The sequence below is a fragment of the Neophocaena asiaeorientalis genome, unplaced genomic scaffold (assembly GCF_003031525.2).
Source record: "Neophocaena asiaeorientalis asiaeorientalis breed wild unplaced genomic scaffold, Neophocaena_asiaeorientalis_V1.1 scaffold240, whole genome shotgun sequence".
Lineage (NCBI taxonomy): Eukaryota > Metazoa > Chordata > Mammalia > Artiodactyla > Phocoenidae > Neophocaena > Neophocaena asiaeorientalis.
Window position 1 is genome coordinate 2,997,400 of NW_020185331.1, and position 20,509 is coordinate 3,017,908.

Below are 20,509 nucleotides of genomic sequence, written 5' to 3' on the forward strand. Positions count from 1 at the left end.
AGAATTGTGCATGCGCTGATCGCCTACCCTGGGAAGCCCCTCCCTCACCTAGCCTTTAAAAATGCTTTTTGAAGCCCATCGAGGAGTTCTGGTGTTTTGAGCACCAGCGCTCCTGGGCTCCTTGCTGACGCGCTGCAATAAACGCTGCACCTTCCTTCACCACAACCCAGCGTCAGTAGATTGGCTCTCCTGCGCGCGGGCCAGTAGACCCAAGTTTGGTTCGGTAACAGAAATACCAGAATTATGACAGACGAAAGCAAACAAGCAAGGTTAACAAATGAAGATTTCCTGTTGTCTGCCACCTGCCACGGAATGGGTTCCTGTTGAATGCCACCTGACAGAAATTGCCACTGATGAATGGTCAGCCAGCCAAAATCCCACATTACTGACAACAGAGGGGAAGAATAATTTGACAAATGCAAATGTGAAAAGCGACTTGGCTGGTGAGAGCCAAAAAGTTCAGTCATTATCTACACCACTCACCAGAAGACCCAGGAAAGGTGAGCTGTGGGCCTATGGGTTCAACATTGGAATGAGGTTTACCTTCAGGTTGTATACTTCTCTTGGCGCTGATGATAGAACTCAGGTGGGAAAGTCTTGGAAAACCTCTCTGGGTTGATTACCTCCATTGCTGCTTCCTGCTTTGCTTTCTTGGGAGATCTCATTCAGCCCTGCTGCTGCTGCCCTCCTTGCCCATTCCAAGCATGATTGGGGTGGTCTTACTCTCTGTGAAGGTGGAATTGCATTGGAGGGGTTTCTCTCAGCTCTTCTGCCTCTACCCAAACTTTCTGTCGGTGAAAGCTTAGAATACCTCGGTGTTTACTCTCAGCTCTCCTACTGCCTTCTCCAATTTTGTTGTACTGTTCTCAGCGCTTGGTAAGACCAGTGTGGCAAAGAATTGGGGACAGTGCAGTCTCGAAAGGGTCTTTGTTGCTGCACATGGGCTTTCGGTAGTTATGGAGAGCGGGGGCTGCTCTTCGTTGCGGCGGGTGAGCTTCTCATTGCGGAGCGCGGGCTCCTGGCGCGCGGGCTTCAGTAGTTGTGACACGTGACACGCAGGCTCAGTAGTTGTGGTGCATGGGTTTAGTTGCTCCACGGCATGTGGGATTTTCCTGGACCAGGGATCGAACCCTTGTTCCCTGCATTGGCAGGCAGATTCTTAACCACTGTGCCTCCAGGGAAGTCCCTGAATCCGCTGTCTTTTAATTAAGATTGCACACCTGGGGGCTTCCCGGGTGGCGCAGTGGTTGAGAGTCGGCCTGCTAATGCAGGGGACACGGGTTCGAGCCCTGGTCTGGGAAGATCCCACATGCCGCGGAGCAACTAGGCCCGTGAGCCACAACTACTGAGCCTGCGCGTCTGGAGCCTGTGCTCTGCAACAAGAGAGGCCGCGATGGTGAGAGGCCCGCGCACGGTGATGAAGAGTGGCCCCCACTTGCCACAACTGGAGAAAGCCTTCGCACAGAAACGAAGACCCAACACAGCAAAAAATAAATTAATAAACTCCTAACCCCAACATTTAAAAAAAAAAAAAAAAAGATTGCACACCTGGTCTCAGGGCTTAATGAAGCTCAGGTTCTTTATTTCTCAGCACAGAGGAATTCAGTGAGAGGCAGAGTAATAGGTAAGAAATGGATTTATTTAGAGAGATACACACTTCATAGACAGATTGCAGTCCGTCTCAAAAGGTGAGAGGCCCCGAAACACGGGGTGGTTAGTTTTTCTGGACTGGGTAATTTCACAGATTAATGGGTGGGAGGATTATTCCAACTATTTGGGGGAAGGGGCAGGGATTTCCAGGAATTGGGCCACTGCCCACTTTTAGCCTTTTATGGTCAGCCTTGGAACTGTCATGGCGCCTATGGCCCTGTCATTTAGCATGCTGCTGTATTATAATGAGCATATAACGAGGCTCAAGGTCTACTGGAAGTTGAATCTTCCACCATCTTGGACCTAATCGGTTCTAACCAGTTTATGTCACATCCACAACGGCTATGTCATTCTTAAAGGGTTGTGCCCTGCCCCTTTCCCTCCTGTTTCATTCTGACTGTTTCTCTGGCTCCTCTAGAGTATAATCTGTCAGCCCCACACATGGCCTGGAAAAGTTTGTTGGAAGATAGTGATTTCTGCTGAATCCCCTTTATGGTAGACTACTCCTTGCTCCATTTCAGGCAGAGATGAAAGCTGCTGTGGCTCTCATCTGTCTTATAAAGGTCTTGTCGTTTCTGGAGTTTAGTTGGCAAACTTTTCTTTAAAGGGTCAAATAGTAAATATTTGGGGCTGAGTGACCCAAGAGGCAAAATTGAGCAGTTCTTACTGAAAGGCTGTTCATATTGAATAGTCTTTTTCATATTTTATAATTAAAAATGTAAAAACCAATCTTAGCTCCGAGACCAGACAGAAATAGGAGTCAGATAAATTTGGCTCATGGGCCAAATCAACCTCTTGTTTGGTTCATTTAGATTTCTTTGTATCCTCGCTGGCGGATTTTTTTTTTTTTTTTTTTTTTTTTGCGGTACGCGGGCCTCTCACTGCTGTGGCCCCTCCCGTTGCGGAGCACAGGCTCCGGACGCGCAGGCTCAGCAGCCATGGCTCACGGGCCCAGCCGCTCTGTGGCATGTGGGATCTTCCCGGACCGGGGCACGAACCCGTGTCCCCTGCATTGGCAGGCGGACTCTCAACCACTGCGCCACCAGGGGAGCCGCAGTTTTTAAAAATCTATAATATCATCTTTCCAGATTGTTTGTTTGTAAGGTCAGAGGTCTGTTCCAAAGCCACTATAATAATGTCATGCCTTTATCTGATCCTGGATCTGATCTCATTTCAAGGCCTAAATCATTTTCTGCTGTTATAAACACAAGAGAAAAGTATGGAAGTCCATCCTTTTTTTTTTTGACTCTTTTATTTATTTTTAACTTCTTTATTGGAGTATAATTGCTTTACAATGGTGTGTTAGTTTCTGCTTTATAACAAAGTGAATCAGCTATACATATATCCCCATATCTCCTCCCTCTTGTGTCTCCCTCTAACCCTCCCTATCCCACTCCCATAGGTGGTCAGAAAGCACTGAGCTGATCTCCTTGTGCTATGCGGCTGCTTCCCACTAGCTATCTGTTTTACATTTGGTAGTATATATAAGTCCATGGCACTCTCACTTCATCCCAGCTTTCCCTTCCCCCTCCCAGTATCCTCAAGTCCATTCTCTATGTCTGCGTCTTTATTCCTGTCCTGACCCTAGGTTCTTCGTGACCATTTTTTTTTAGATTCCATAAATATGTGTTAGTATGCGGTATTTGTTATTCTTTTTCTGACTTGCTTCACTCTGTATGAGAGACTCTAGGTCCATCCACTTCACTTACAAATAACTCAATTTTGTTTCTTTTTATGCCTGAGTAATATTCCATTGTATGTATGTGCCACATTTTCTTTATCCATTCATCTGTTGATGGACAGTTAGGTTGTTTCCATGGCCTGGCTATTGTAAATAGAGCTGCAATGAACATTGTGGTACATGACTCTTTGTGAATTACAGTGTTCTCAGGGTACATGCCCAGCAGTGGGATTGCTGGGTCATATGGTTGTTCTATTTTTAGTTTTTTAAGGAATCTCCATACTGATCTCCATAGTGGCTGTATCAATTTACATTCCCACCAACAGTGCAAGAGGGTTCCCTTTTCTCCACAACCTCTCCAGCATTTATTGTTTGTCGATTTTTTGATGATGGCCATTCTGACTGGTGTGAGGTGATATCTCATTGCAGTTTTGATTTGCATTTCTCTAATGATTAGTGATGTTGAGCATTCTTTCATGTGTTTGTTGGCAATCTGTATATCTTCTTTGGAGAAATGTCTATTTAGGTCTTTTATCCATTTTTGGATTGGGTTGTTTTTTAGATATTGAGCTGCATGAGCTGCTTGTAAGTTTTGGAGATTAATCCTTTGTCCGTTCCTTCATTTGCAAATATTTTCTTGCATCCTGAGGGTTGTCTTTTGGTCTTGTTTATGGTTTCCTTTGCTGTGCAAAAGCTTTGAAGTTTCATTGGGTCCCATTTGTTTATTTTTGTTTTTATTTCCATTTTTCTAGGAGGTGGGTCAAAAAGGATCTTGCTGTGATTTATGTCATAGAGTGTTCTTCCTATGTTTTCCTCTAAGAGTTTTACAGTGTCTGGCCTTACATTTAGGTCTTTAATCCATTTTGAGTTTATTTTTGTGTATAGTATTAGGAAGTGTTCTAATTTCATTCTTTTACATGTAGCTGTCCAGTTTCCCCAGCACCACTTATTGAAGAGGCTGTCTTTTCTCCATTGTATATTCTTGCCTCCTTTATCAAAAATAAGGTGACCATATGTGTGTGTGTTTATCTCTGGGCCTTCTATCCTGTTCCATTGATCTGTATTTCTGTTTTTGTGCCAGTACCATACTGTCATGATTACTGTAGCTTTGTAATATAGTCTGAAGTCTGGGAGCCTGATTTCCTCCAGCTCCATTTTTTTTTCTCAAGATTGCTTTGGCTCTTTGGGGTCCTTTGAGTTTCTGTACAAATTGTGAATTTTTTTCTTCTAATTCTGTGAAAAATGCCATTGGTAGTTTGATAGGGATTGCATTGAATCTGTAGATTGCTTGGTGTAGTATAGTCATTTTCACAATGTTGATTCTTCCAATCTAAGAACATGGTATATCTCTCCCTCTGTTTGTATCATCTTTAATTTCTTTCATCAGTGTCTTATAGTTTTCTGCATGCAGGTCTTTTGTCTCCTTAAGTAGGTTTATTCCTAGCTATTTTATTCGTTTTGTTGCAGTGGTAAATGGGAGTGTCTCCTTAATTTCTCTTTCAGATTTTTCATCATTAGTGTATAGGAATGCAGGAGATTTCTGTGCATTAATTTTGTATCCTGCTAGTTTACCAAATTCATTGATTAGCTCTAATAGTTTTCTGGTATCATCTTTAGGATTCTCTTGTGTATAGTATGTTGTCATCTGCATATGGTAAGAGCTTTACTTCTTGTTTTCCGATTTGGATTCCTTTTATTTCTTTTTCTTCTGATTGCTGTGGCTAAAACTTCCAAAACTATGTTGAATAATAATGGTGAGAGTGGACAACGTTGTCTTGTTCCTGATCTTAGAGGAAATGGTTTCAGTTTTTCACCATTGAGAATGATGTTCCCTCTGGGTTTGACATATATGGCCTTTATTATGTTGAGGTAAGTTCCCTTTATGCCTAGTTTCTGGAGGCTTTTTATCATAAATGGTGTTGAATTTTGTCAAAAGCTTTTCCTGCATCTATTGAGATGATCATATGGTTTTTCTCCTTCAGTTTGTTAATATGGTTTATCACATTGATTGATTTGTGTATATTGAAGAATCCTTGCATTCCTGGGATAAACCCCACTTGATCATGTTGTATGATCCTTTTAATGTGCTGTTGGATTCTGTTTGCTAGTATATTGTTGAGGATTTTTGTATCTATGTTCATCAGTGATATTGGCCTGTAGTTTTCTTTCTTTGTGACATCTTTGTCTGGTTTTGGTGTCGGGGTGATGGTGGCCTCGTAGAATGAATTGGGGAGGGTTTTTTGTTCTTCTTTCCCTTATTGCTTTAGGTATAAGTTTAGGTTGTTTATTTGAGGTGTTTCTTGTTTCTTGAGGTAGGATTGTATTGCTATAAACTTCCCTCTTAGAAATGCTTTTGCTGTATCACATAGGTTTTGGGTTGTTGTGTTTTCATTGTCATATTGTTTCTAGGTAATTTTTGATTTCCTCTTGGATTTCTTCAGTGATCTCTTGATTATTTAGTAGTGTATTGTTTAGCCTCCATGTGTTTGCGTTTTTTACAGATTTTTTTCCTGTAATTGATATCTAGTCTCATACCACTGTGGATGGAAAAGATACTTGATATGATTTCATTTTTGTTCAATTTACCAAGGCTTGATTTGTGACCCAAGATATGATCTATCCTGGAGAATGTTCTATGAGCACTTGAGAAGAAAGTGTATTCTATTGTTTTTGGATGGAAAGTCCTATAAATATCATTTAAGTCCATCTTTTTTAATGTATCATTTAAAGCTTGTGTTTCCTTATTTACTTTCATTTTGGATGATCTGTCCATTGGTGAAAGTGGGGTGTTAAAGTCCCCTACTATGATTGTGTTTCTGTCAATTTCCCCTCTTATGGCTGTTAGCATTTGCCTTATGTATTGAGGTTCTCCTATGTTGGGGTATAAATATTTACAATTGTTATATCTTCTTCTTAGATCGACCCCTTGGTCATTATGCAGTGTCCTTCTTTGTCTCATGTAATAGTCTTTATTTTAAAGTCTATTTTGTCTGATATGAGAATTGCTATTCCAGCTTTCTTTTGATTTCCATTTGCATGGAATATCTTTTTCCATCCCCTCACTTTCAGTCTTTATGTGTCCCTAGGTCTGAAGTGGGCCTCTTGAAGACAGCATATGTACAGGTCTTGTTTTTGTATCCATTCAACCAGTCTATGTCTTTTGGTTGGAGCATTTAATCCATTCACATTTAAGGTAATTATCAATATGTATGTTCCTGTTAACATTTTCTTAATTGTTTTGGGTTTGTTTTTGTAGGTCCTTTTCTTCTCTTGTGTTTCCTACTTAGAGAAGTTCCTTTAGCATTTGCTGTAGAGCTGGTTTGGTAATGCTGAATTCTCTTAGCTTTTGCTTGTCTGTAAAGGTTTTCATTTCTCCATTGAATCTGAATGAGATCCTTGCTGGCTAATCTTGGTTGTAGGTTTTTCCCTTTCATCACTTTAAATATGTCCTGCCACTCCCTTCTGGCTTGCAGAGTTTCTGCTGAAAGATCAGCTGTTAACCTTGTGGGGAGTCCCTTGTATGTTATTTGTTGTTTTTCCCTTGCTGCTTTTAATATTTTTTCTTTGTATTTAATTTTTGATAGTTTGATTAATATGTGTCTTATTCTCTGTAGGTAGTCGTATATACCCACAGAGCAAAGTGGGTTTTTTTGTGTTGACAACCAAAATGGCTCTGCATGGTCCTCCACATGATGGTGTTTACACTTTAAGATTTTGGCAAGCATGTCTGGCTGCTATTATTTTAGGGTGTCCTGATTTTAGAAGAACATATGCTTTATTAGGGGAAGTGGGTAATGGGGAGTGGTTATCTAAGGGGTATAGAGTTTCAGTTTAGAAACACCTAGAAATGGTTAGGATGGTAAATTTTACATTATGCCTTTTTTACCACAATACAAAAATTTGCTTTAAAAGTATTATTACATACATAATACCTGATAATTATGGAAACATCAGTAAATACAGATAAGCAGAAAGGAAAATAAAATCACCGACAATCCTAACTGCTGAGTTTTCTTATTGCATAAATACATAAATGCACAAATTATGTGTAGGTTCATATTTGGATTTGCTGCTTAATAACCTGACTTTTTCAAACAAAGTTTACACTATTTTTAACCATGTTTTAAGTTCTATATTCTTTTTTTTTTTTTTTGGTTTTTTTGCGGTACGCGGGCCTCTCACTGTTGTGGCCTCTCCCGTTGCAGAGCACAGGCTCCGGACGCGCAGGCTCAGCGGCCATGGCTCACGGGCCCAGCCGCTCCGCGGCATGTGGGATCTTCCCGGACCGGGGCACGAACCCACGGCCCCTGCATCGGCAGGCGGACGCTCAACCACTGCGCCACCAGGGAAGCCCTTAAGTTCTATATTCCTAATTGAAAATGAGAAGTAGGATGTTTCACATTTCTGTAAACTCTAAGGCCTCAAGACAGAAGTGCAGTGGCACGTTTTAGGGGTACATGCCCCTCCATTGATGCTTCTCTGTTTAGGTCACGTGTCCTCAGGAGAAAGAAAGACTCCCCCACTCCTGATTTGTGAGCCAGCTGTACTGACATCTTTCAGTGGTTCCTTTTAAGTATGAACCCATCTACAGAGGTTTCTGGTACTTTAGGAACTGGTGTGTCTACCTGTCCCTGGGGCTCTTCAGTCACATGTCTATCCACTGGGGTAATGTAAATATGTGTCTCAGCAAGGTTAACGATTAAATTGTTGGGATGAAAGGTCGAAGGCCTGCCTTTGGAACATCAGAACATCAGAATGGGAGATACATGTTGCTACTTGCCTTCCACCTTCTCTGAGGAAAAGAGTAAATAAGAAACACAGTCATACAAGAGTCTTCATTCCAGAAGTGATCTAGGAATCATGCTGGAGAAGTTCTGCAACTCTACTTTTTGGGTAAGAAATTACACTTGTCGGGCTTCCCTGGTGGTGCAGTGGTTGAGAGTCCGCCTGCCGATGCAGGGGATGTTGACTCTCCTCAACTCGGAACAAGTAGTAGATTAGCCTAGAGTGACCACTAATAAGAACTAGAAAAGTTAGATGTGCAGTTGGTCTAAAGTTCAGGGTTTCTTTTCTTTTTTTTTTTAAGATAAGTCATAATATCTCCCTAGGATATTCTATGTGGGAGAGATATATTTCTGCTCTAAAATACGTTTATTGTATCCCACCCTCTTTTTTCTTGGACTAGGTAGCTGCAAAATTGCCTTCTCTAAAGAGAAATACGGGGAAGGCTTCCAATTTCATCAGTGTTAGGAGGGGGAATTGTGGAGTATGAGGACAAAGAGAAGGCCTGTGATTGAGTCTTGCTGAGAAATGTTGATGTTGAAATAATACTGATATGTTCTAGAGGAACCGGCAGTTAGTGGTGTGACTGGAAGTTGAGGCTAGGGATGCAAATTTGGGCATCCTGAGCACTGAAACAGTTTTTTTTTTTTTTTTATAAATTTATTTATTTTATTTTTATTTTTGGCTGTGTTGGGTCTTCGTTGCTGCATGCGGGCTTTCTCTAGTTGTGGTGAGCGGGGGCTACTCTTCGTTGCGGTGCGTGGGCTTCCCGTTGCAGTGGCTTCTCCTGCTGCGGAGCACAGGCTCTAGGTGTACGGCTTCAGTAGTTGCGGCTCGCAGGCTCTAGAGCACAGGCTCAGTAGTTGTGGCACATGAGCTTAGCCGCTCCGTGGCATGTGGGATCCTCCCGGGCCAGGGCTCAAACCCATGTCCCCTGCACCGGCAGGCGGATTCGTAACCACTGCGCCACCAGGGAAGCCCTGAAACAGTTTTTGAACCATTAAAGCAGAGAATTCGAAACAACAAGCATCAGTACCAAATGGTTTAGTGGAAGAGAAATTTAGGGATTTTGAGGAAGTGTGGTCTGCAGACTCCTAGGATCAGAATCATCTGGAGTGCTTGTTAAACTGGTTTAACTAGCTTAGGTAATTCTTCTGAATTCTAAAGTTAAATAATTTTATGGGGAGAGGAGAAGAGCAGGAATGAGATAACAGAGCATGTGGACAGCACTTCCCGTCCTAGAAAGAACCTGGACCCCAAGGCCCTCGAGGCCAGGACATGTATACCACAGGAAGGTGGGGCTTAACATGCCCCAGGATCTCACCAGGCCATCTCAGGAGAATTCTTTCTGAGAATCATCTGACCGATCATCTTGGTCAGGGCACCTCAGTCTTTAAAGAGTCTGTGCAAACAGCTGAACAAAGCAAAAAATATTTGTAAGAAGAGAATAATCTACCCTCACATGACTCAGATGTAAGAACTGGTGCCCCACCTTCACCTCACAAGATACTTGTATTTATTGCAGAGTGCAAAGACCAGTAGAAAACTTGCTGGGAATAAGCCTTCCCTCCAATGTGCCATTGCTGCTCCTGTACCTAAGGCCTCTTCACGATCCAACTTAAGCCCCTAGGGCTATAGGAGTTTAATTGCCAAAGTGTGACTAAGCATTCTGCTACCTGCAGGTTAGGTTTGAGTGTCTACCAGTGAGTTCAATCAATGCTAAAAACTAGAATAAGAAGGGTTTTTTTTTGTGTGTGTGTGTGTGTGTGTGGTACGTGGGCCTCTCACTGTTGTGGCCTCTCCCGTTGCGGAGCACAGGCTCCGGACGCTCAGGCTCAGCGGCCATGGCTCACGGGACCAGCCGCTCCGCGGCATGTGGGATCTTCCCGGACCGGGGCACGAACCCGTGTCCCCTGCATCGGCAGGCGGACTCTCAACCACTGCACCACCAGGGAAGCCCTAGAATAAGAAGTTTTTATATCCCAGGACTCTTCTCCCCTTTAGGTTGAGGAATGGTCCCTCTTCTTCCCACAACTTGGCAAATGTGGTGGTGAAATTAAATCATAACAGATGGTGGAGAAATTCACTTAGAATCACAGAAGGAAAGGTTTTTAAAGGGTGGATTGGTCAGAAAAGTCACTAAATGACATTTAATGGTGAATTTATATCAATGGAGTTGGACAGGAAAATACAGCTAGTTAAAGGGTCAGGCTAAATATGGATATAGAACTGGGTTAAAATTGTTTGGAAGCAAGAGTAGGGGGATGGGTGTGAGCTGGGGGCTGGTATTCTCTTTTTTAAAATGCATGTATCCAACAATCATTCCATTTTGGTCCCCCAGAATTCCTCATTCCTGGATAGCCCGGAGGTGGACCTGCCACTTTGTTTTGAGCAAACTGTTCTGGTGTGGATTCCCTTGGGCTTCCTTTGGCTCCTGGCCCCTTGGCAGTTTCTCTATGTGTATAGATCCAGGACCAAGAAATCTTCTATAACCAAACTCTACCTTACTAAGCAGGTATGGGAACCCCACTATTTTCTAATTAATTTTGTGGTACACAATAGAGACATTTTCTTGGTGGTTCAAGTGTCTTCTTCCCTGTCTTTAACCAGCTTTTCCAGGTAGAGCCATGCTCTGGATGTCCCTGTCTCCACCTGTCCTACGCCTCATTGGCCCCCTGCCGTACTTCTTAGTTAAGTTACTTTGATTTTTGCATAAGAATAATGACTCGTAAGTCCTATGGATATTGGACTCTGGAAACACCAATGATGAGTAATCAGTCAGTTGAATAGTTGTTGTCTTTTCAGCATTTGAGAAGCAAATGCTGGATTATCTATCTTTAAGCTGTTCTAATTAATCAGGAGACTATAATTCAGTTGGCATCTACCATGAAGTAAAAATGAACTATTTAATGTGTCCTCTGCTCCATTCAGCCAATCCAAACATTGCTCTTCTCCCCAGGCTTGGATCTGAAATAGGGCTTCCATTTTCCCAAAGTCAACCCTGAGCATGGATGCTCGCTCAAAGTAGAGGGAGGAAGAGTGTGTGCTCACGGTGACATGCCTGAGTAGGGAAATAATGGAAAGAACAGGGGCTGCAGGAGGAATGAGGGTAGGAGCCTCTCAGCCAGCTGCACTGATGAGTGTAGAGAAAGTCTTGTGAGAACTGAAAGATCCTCAACTGAGATTGTAAAACTACCTCTTAAAATCATCTGCTTCTTTTCACTAGGTGTTTTCCTATCTGTCCTGATTATTAAACAGGGCTTTTAGAGAGGCAAATTAGATTCGGTGTTCTATAAGCAGATAGGCCAATGACCTCAGGTTACTGCAGTCTAAAAAGAAGGAAGGAAGAAATTTGACCAAAGGAAGTTGGATTTGCATTGACACTCTGAGGTGGGGTGGTGGTGTGTTTTGTCTACTCTGGATAGAAGAACAGTCTGCGAGAGCTTGGAGCGGGGCTATTGTCTCCCTCGCTGACCTGTGTGCCCAGCACAGGGCCTACCACTTGGTACACATTTGTTGAATGTTGGTATTAAATGCACTCTAGGAATAGGGATTGAGTCAAGAGTGTGTTAGACTGAACATTGAACAGCATGCTTCAGTACCCTTAGGGATGAGAGGGAGCTTTTGGTTAGTCAGTTAAGTTAGAGGGCTTCTATCATTTTCTGGAGCTTCAAAGAAAAGGTTGGGTAATGAGTAAATCAGTATCCCATTTTTTTCATAGCTATTAATTAACTTTTAATAAACAACTTTATTGAGAAATAATTCACATAGCATACAATTTCACCCATTTAAATACAATTCTTTTTTTAAAGTATTTCATGATATGTGTAACCATCACCACAGTCACTTTTAGAACATTTTTTTCCCTCAAAAAGAAATCCTTTATCAACCCCCATCTCCCCTAGCCCTAAGCAACCACTAGTATACTCTTTGTCGCTATAGTTTCCCTATTTTAAACATTTCATACGAATGGAATCATATAATACATGATCTTTTATTATTGGCTTCTTTTACGTAGCATAAGGTTTTCAAGGTTCATGCATGTTGTTTAAGGCTCATCCATAATATTCCAATGTATGGATATATCATGTTTTGTTTAACTTTTATAAACACAAATCTCTATAGATAAAACTGTAGATAAAAAGAAATGTATTAGCTTTTTTTTTTCCTGTAGCTAATAACCCACTCACCCTTGCTCATAGTTTCAGGAGCTTCATTTATAATTTATACTTTTTTTTGTCCTCCTCCCTGAGAGTGATAGGCACAGAGTAGCATCCTCTTAAAAATGTCAGAATAATTGGTTTCTCCTCTGAAACAGGAGTATAATTCCTCAGAAAGTAAAAATTCACTTCTTTTATGAGAACCTTCTTCTTGGATCACTCCTCAACTTCATTTCTTCACTTTCTGTTCTACCTGCCTTTGGGCTGTTTGTTCCTCTCTGATTCTCTTGAACTGTCATTGCTGTTTGGTCATTAGTGCAGTGTTTACCTCATCTGGACTAAGTCAATTTGCTTGCCTAAGCTAGTGAGAGACTCTACCAGTTTGTTTAAAGGTACACCCTTACCTGAAGGACCCTGTGCATAGTAGGCAATTGAATGAATTGAATTAAAAAATGAATGAATGGATGAGCTCATTTAGTCCCAGGGTAACAAAAGAGGAGTATTGTCCTGGAGGTTGTGGATCTGCTGAGGTCAGATGTGCAGCAAAAGTGGACTTACTGTTGAGCTAATGAGGCATGGGAATCATCTTCAAGTATCTGTAGAAGTCAACATAGAAGACTGCCTAGCTTATTCTGAAAAGTTTCAGAGAGCAAAATCAAGGGAAGTCAGTGTAGGTTGTTCCAGAGGAGCTGCCTTTAACCAAACATACAGAAGAACTTTCTTTCTCTTTCCTTTTTTATTTTTTTGTGGATGATTTACCCTTTTTATCCCTTATTCTTACATAAACTTAAAAAAGACAGAAAATCAGATAAGTAAATTATTTTCAGCTGTACCAAAGTTTAAGAACTTAAATTTGAGACAGCTTTATCAGTTGACTTTTCTTTGAGAGGGTTTTAAATAAGTTCAGATGTGAAGACGATTACAAAGGTGGAAGCACTTTCTTACAGTAATAACTGTCGGGTAGTAGAATGGTCTGCTGGGGGATGTAGTTCCTGAAAATATTGAAACTGAAGTTAGACGTTTGTCTGCCAGGGAAGTGATGGAAATAGACACCCTCTGTAATGGGTCAAAGGTTCAACCAGAGTGCTTTCATAAAGCACTGGGAAAAGGAGGACTGTGCAGAGGTGGAAAGATATTAAATATGGCCAAACCACTTTACTCTCCTTTTTTTTTTTTTTTTTTTTTGGCTGCACCGCATGATTTGCAGGATTTTAGTTCCCGGACCAGGGATTGAAGCCACGCCCTTGGCAGTGAAAGCACCGGGCCCTTGGACTGCCAGGGAATTCCTTTTTCTTTTTAAATATTTATTTATTTATTTTTGGCTGCATTGGGTCTTCCTTGCTGTGTGCGGGCTTTCTCTAGTTGCGGTGAACGGGGGCTACTCTTCATTGCAGTGCACCGGCTTCTCATTGCGGTGGCTTCTCTTGTTGCGGAGCTCGGGCTCTAGGCACGCGGGCTTCAGTGGTTGTGGCTCACGGGATCTAGAGTGCAGGCTCAGTAGTTGTGGCACACAGGCTTAGTTGCTCCATGGCATGTGGGATCCTCCTGGACCGGGGCTCAAACCCGTGTCCTCTGCATTGGCAGGCGGATTCTTAACCAGTGTGCCACCAGGGAATCCCGGCATGCAGGATTTTTCATTGTGGCCCATGGGCTCCAGAGTGTCTGGGCTCTGTAGTTGAGGCACGCAGGCTCTGTAGTTGTGGATCATGGGCTCAGTAGTTGTGGCACGTGGGCTTAGTTGCTCCTCAGTACCTGGCATCTTAGTTCCCCAACCAGGAATCGAACCCACATCCCCTGCATTGGAAGGTGGATTCTTAACCACTGCACCACCAGGGAAGTCCCCATACTTTCTTTTTTAATACCAATGATATTGTGTCTCTTTAGGAAGTTGAGTTCAGTAAACTCCACGTGTACTTGAAACTCCTCCAGTGATTCAGAGATCAAGGGCAAAGACTATTTACAGACTTGGTAATCATTAAACAACCACAATATTTCCCTGACTGTGATTAAGAAAAGCCTATAGTATGTTTCTGATTATAAAAAGAATGCATTATTGTAGAAAGTTTATTTGATTATTGTAGAAAGTTTGTCAGCTCTAGAGAAATAGGAAATCATTGATAATTGTATCACTCTGACATACTCCTGTTAACATTTTGAGATGTTTCCTTTTACTCTCTTTAAAAAACTAAACAAACAAAAAACAAAATGAAAAGAAAAAGACTCGTTCTCAACCCTCTACCTTCTAGTCCTGTTCTCCAGAGGCTGCCATTTAAAATTATTTTGATGGTTATCTCCATATCTATAAATAATGTGTTTATACCTGTATTTCTTGATCCATCAACTTCAAAAAATATCTATTTCTGTCCTCTATGAAAGACAAAGAATTTAGCTCATTGACCCAACTCCCTAGCTTCCTTTTTCTCTCTTCCTCTTTCAGTCTTTTAATTTTGTGTGATTATGTTCTGTTCTTCTGTAGGTTACCTTTATACCTAAAAATAATCTGCCATCAATTTTATTGTATTTATTTGGCTGTGCCACACAGCTTGCAGTACCTTAGTTCCCCAGCCAGGGATTGAGACCAGGGTTTGGTACCTGAGGCCACGACAGTGAAAGCCCTGAATTCTAACCACTGGATCATCAGAGAACTCCCCTCCCCCTCCTTTTTTTTTTTTCCATCTATTTTAGGCTCTAGTGCTTCCTTTCTTTTTCCTTATTTCACATATAACATTGTATAAGTTGAAGGTGTACAGTGTGTTGATTAGATACGTTTATATATTGCAATATGATTGCCACCATACTGTTAGCTAACACTTCTATCATGTCACATAATTATCTTCTTTGTGTGTGTGTGAGAACATTTAAGATCTTGTCTCTTAGCAACTTTGAAGTATGTGATACAGTATTTTGACTATAATCACAAGTGCATGACAAACTTGCAGTTAGAAGATAAATAAGTTCTGGAGATCAAATGAGATTTTTTTTTCAGTTTACAGTCTTTTCTAAAACTGAGACATAATTGACATATAATGTTATATTAGTTTCAGCTGTTACAGCATAAGAATTTGAAATGATCACTACAATAAGTCTAGTTAACATCCATCACCATACATAGTTACATAATTTTTGTTCTTGTAATGAGAACTTTCAATGTCTACTTTCTTTTTTTTATAAATTTATTTTTATTTTTGGCTACCTTGGGTCTTCATTGCTGCAGGTGAGCTTTCTCTAGTTGCGGCGAGTGGGGGCTGCTCTTCGTTGCGGTATGGGGGCTTCTCATTGTGGTGGCTTCTCGTTGCAAAGCATGGGCTCTAGGCATGCAGGCTTCAGTAGTTGTGGCTCGTGGGCTTAGTTGCTCCGCGACATGTGGGATCTTCGCGGACCAGGGCTGGAACCCGTGTCCCCTGTACTGGCAAGTGGATTCTTAACCTTGCGCCACCAGGGAAGCCCTCAATATCTACTTTCTTAAGAGTACTGTACTGTATATTTGAAAGTTCTAAACTATAGTCACCATTGCTGTACATTATATCCTCATCTCAATGCCTCTTTGTGTAAGACAAGAGATTTAGCGCTCCCAATAAAATTTTCAGAAAGAGCAAGAGTAAATAAAGTCTCTAGGTTCTTGCTTTCTGAAAATGTTGATCTGACTATGGAATGCTAGGTTCAAAAAAAATTTTGTTTGAAGTTTGAAGTTGTTGCTATGTTGTTCCCCCAAATCCTGTGCTACCAAGTTAGAATTCTTCTCATTCCTTGTTATCCTCTCTAGAAGCTTTATCCTCTTTATTCTTGATGTCCTGAAATTTCATAAGAGTGTCTACATGGGTCTTTTTTCATTCAATGGGTTCTATACTTTTAACCGAAAGACTCATGTCTTATCTCTGAGAAATTTTTATATTATTCTTTTCATTTCCTTTCCTCTAATTTTAAAATTCCCTATCTCTAGAACTTCTTGTTAGATAGATGTTGGACTCGCTGAATTGACCCTCCTTCTCAACTCTTTAGAATTTCTTTTTCTCTTTTCCCCTCTGTTCTGAGAGATTTTCCTAATTTTTTCTTTTAATCATCCTAAACAGCCTTTATTTTAGCAATAATGGGATTGATTCCTAAGAATTCTCTGCTAAATAATAGTACTTATCCTATTAGTTAAAGGTGCTTCCTTTGCTGGTTTTAATTATAAAGGGCCCAATATCTCTTCCTAAGCCATTCTGGATGAATGAGGCTTATGGAATGAGTAGGCATAGATGGATGGGAGTAGGGAGGGGTGAGGGTAGGGGAGCTGATACTAAAGATCTTCATCTTGAGGGATAAGGTACTGGTGGACCTCCTCAGTGGAGGTAACAATTCTCCCTCCTGATGGGTGGGCGGTAGTCCTTTAGAACAAAAAAATGTGTATCATGTCTTATGAGCTCATAGTACAAATATTTGACAGACTCGGAGTCATCTTAGGGTCACAGAGTTGCAGTCATTAACTTCAAAGTTTATATGGGGAGAAGGCTGAGAGTAATGACCAAGGAAAGGGAATAGTGCCGTCCCAATTGGGTTGGAGGAATTCCCCCTTTAACTTTATTTTATTAGTTATCTATTGCTATGGAACAAATTAGTCCAAAACTTAGCGGCTTAAAAATAAACTTTTTTTTTTTAAATCTCAGTTTCTTTGGGTCAGATTTGGGAGCAGCTTACCTGACTTCAGGGTCTGTCATGAGGTTGCTGTTATTAATATGCAGGCTCTGCCTAAGGTCACCTGAAGGCTTGACTGGGGCTAGAAGATCTGCTTCTAAATTGACACACCCACATGGCTTTTGGCAGGAGGTCTCAGTTCCTTGCCAAGTGGACCTCTCCATAGAGCTACTTGAGTGTCCTCACGATGAGGCTGGAAGTTTACCTTGCTGTGAGTGATCTGAGAGAGAGAACAAAGAGGAAGCCACATTGTCTTCTATGACCTAATCTTGGAAGTCACACACTGTCACTTCTGCAATATTCTATTTATTACAAGTGGGTCAGAGCTCAGCCCATACTCAAGGGAAGGGGAACTAAGCTATCTTTTGAAGGGAGGCATATTGGAGAATTTGTGGACGTATTTTAAAACCATGACAATCAACATTCCTTAACAACACTTAGCATACTTTGAACTTTATTGCATTACTTGAACTGTATATATCCATTGATTTCATAATTATTGAGTGTGTTATCTGAATCATTGCCTACCATTTTTATTGAAGTATAGTTGATGTACAATGTTATATAAGTTACAGATGTACATATAGTGATTCACAATTTTAAAGGTGAATACTCCATTTATAGTTATTATAAAATATTAGCTATATTCCCCATGTTGTACAATATATCCTTGTAGCTTATTATATACTTAATAGTTTGTTCCTCTTAATCCCCTACCCTTATATTGCCCCTCCCCTCTTCCCTCTCCCCACTGGTAACCAACTAGTCTGTTCTCTGTGAGTCTTCTTTTTTGATAACAAAAAGAATATAATATAAATTCTCTAGTTTGTTATATTTTTTAGATTCCACATATAAGTGATATCATACAGTATATGTCCTTCTATGACTTATTTCACTAAGCATAATGCCCTCCAGGTCTATCCATGTTGCTGCAAGTGGCAAAATTTCATTCTTTATTATGGCTGAGTAGTATTCCACTGTGTGTGTGTGTGTGTGTGTGTGTGTGTGTGTGTGTGTGTGTGTGTGTGTGTGTGTATCACATCTTTATCCATTCATCTGTTGATGGACACTTAGGTTGCTTCCATATCTTGTGCTACCTACTATTTTTACCATCCATTACTGGGAACCATTCTATTCTTAAGAGTGATACCTTCCTAACAGTGTTTTTTTTTGCCTTCTCAGGTGCTTGTTGGGTTTCTTCTTATTCTGGCAGTCATAGATCTGGCCCTTGCACTCACAGAAGACACTGGACAAGCCACAGTCCCTGCCGTTAGATATACCAATCCAAGCCTCTACCTGGGCACATGGGTGAGGCCCATCAGCACTTCTATCCTGTTTATCTTCTCTCTACTCATAGCCATCCAGCTGAAATTTGCTCCTATGGAATGAAATAAAGTCCAATTTCATCTACCTTTTTCAAGGGACCTATGAAGCAAAGCTTGGTTGTAATAGGGTGAAACCAATTTTAGCTTTTCATTTGCTTTTAAACACTACTTTTAATGCCTTCTTCCTAAGGTAAGTATTAGCTTTAATGATTAACATGTAACTTATGCCCTCATATCTTGCCATCTAAGGATCACAGATGAAATCCAAGTTTCTTGATGTAAAAGAATTTTCTACATGCTATAAACATTATTTTTAAATTGATTGGTGACTCAAATCAATGGATCACTGAGTCTAGACTTGTTTGTGTAAATTTGATGACAGAAACTTATGTCTCTCCTACAGGCAAGGTTTTTTGTGGGAGGAGGGAGAGCTGTACAGTGTTTAAAAAAAACAATTGAATTCGTTACGATCATTTTATTTTATTTATTTAGTTTTTATTTTTGGCCGCGTCAAGTGGCTTGTGGGATCCTAGTTCCCCAACCAGGGATCAAACCCAGGCTCCCAGGAGTGAAAGTGCCAAGTCCTAACCACTGGACCGCCAGGGAATTCCCGTTACCATCATTTTTGTTTTTTTGTTTTTGCGGTACGCGGGCCTCTCACTGTCGTGGCCTCTCCTGTTGCGGAGCACAGGCTCCAGACGCGCAGGCCCAGCGGCCATGGCTCACGGGCCCAGCCGCTCCACTGCATGTGGGATCTTCCCGGACCGGGGCACGAACCCATGTCCCCTGCATTGGCAGGCGGACTCTCAACCACTGCGCCACCAGGCAAGCCCCATTACCATCATTTTGAAAGAGGAAGATACAACATAATTATTTTGATTCCTAAACTGTCTTGAAAAATCAGAATACCTGGCAACTTCGGGCCGACATTCCCACAAGGCAGCAGTCAGCTAGGACTGAGTAGCGGTTGGTTGCATTAGACCAGGTATATGCTCAGTACTGTCCTCCACCCTCACTTCACTCAGCAACATGCTCTGCTTGGCCCCTGTAAGGACTTCGTTTTGTCACCGTTGTTATAAAACAGAGAAGAGTCTAGAGAGCAGTGCACTGGAGCCAGCTCACGGAGCTGACTGCGCCTCTCTTCCCAGTCCTGAGTTTGGTGACATCATGTTGGAGATTGAAATCCACCACGGTGGGAGTATTTATACCATGGAAATTCACACATGCCACAAATCATGGCTTTGTTTTCAGAATGCCAGTTTACTAGCACAGCACTGGGTCTGGGAAAACAACATTTAATTAATTATAACCAAGTGAATAATGCGAGGCAAAGTTTTTTGTTGTTGCTAATTGCTTAGTCTAATATTATTAGAAAATATTGTGATACAGACGCCTTGCACCTATTCAGCAGAATCTGCCTCCCCAACCTGATTACTGTAGTGCCTGACATGATTTTCTTGGGCCTCAGAAAGATTTTTCTGGCTCCCAAAGTTATTCCATTTAGATGCAGGTGGTGACCCTCTGCGTTCTTCTCAGACTCCCTGCCCAAGTGTGGTGAATAGAGATGGGATAGGGAAGGGAGTTCCAGAGAGAGCACTGGGGTCCTGAAAGAAAAAGTCGGATGGTATCAGGGAGGAAATGTACTATTTGGCGTCAGATTAGTTACAACAATCTCCCCCTTCAGACCCCGTTTCTTCCCCTGTTCTCTGACATCCTTCTTGCCTCTTGTCCTTGGTGTTAGTGACAATATTTTTCAAAACGTGATGTGAATTTCTCACTAGATCCTGGTTTTGCTGATCCAACACAGCAGGCGATGGTGTATACAGAAGGACTCTTGGTTCCTGTCCGTGTTCTGGATTCTCTCAATACTCTGTGGCACTTTCCAGTTTCAGACTCTGATCCGGACACTCTTAAGGGTAAGGAGGAAAGAGATGGTGATATGAGGAGGTACCGCTGGGCAACTTCTAAGTTGGAGTAAATGACATAAGGTAAATTGAGTTGCAGGGTAGGATTGTATTTAGGGGATTTGATAATAGACTTTAATCACAAGCATTGATACATAGGGGCTGTTTAGACTTAATTCAGATAAAAGGCTCATTTTCTTTGTCCCCTCCCATAGGGCAGCAACCCTAACCTGGCCTATTCCTGCGTGTTCCTCATCTGCTATACACTCCAGATCCTGGTCCTGATCCTTTCAGCATTTTCAGAAAAAAATGACTCATCAAAAGTGAGACTCT

At 41.5% G+C, this 20,509-nt stretch overlaps 1 protein-coding gene across 3 annotated transcripts in view; it reads left to right on the forward strand.

Moving 5' to 3' along the window:
* Positions 1 to 8,113: 8,113 nt before the first annotated feature.
* Positions 8,114 to 20,509, forward strand: part of ABCC2 (ATP binding cassette subfamily C member 2) — a 59,537-nt gene continuing 47,141 nt past the window's right edge. For all 3 annotated transcript variants that reach the window (XR_003001806.1, XM_024735027.1, XM_024735028.1), the window contains exons 1-5: positions 8,114 to 8,224; positions 10,455 to 10,628; positions 18,130 to 18,255; positions 20,054 to 20,188; positions 20,392 to 20,499. Coding sequence is in view for 2 of the 3 variants with exons in the window: in XM_024735027.1 (XP_024590795.1) it covers positions 8,192 to 8,224; positions 10,455 to 10,628; positions 18,130 to 18,255; positions 20,054 to 20,188; positions 20,392 to 20,499 (576 nt within the window). In the remaining variant the exon portion in view is untranslated. The remainder of the gene's footprint in view (positions 8,225 to 10,454; positions 10,629 to 18,129; positions 18,256 to 20,053; positions 20,189 to 20,391; positions 20,500 to 20,509) is intronic.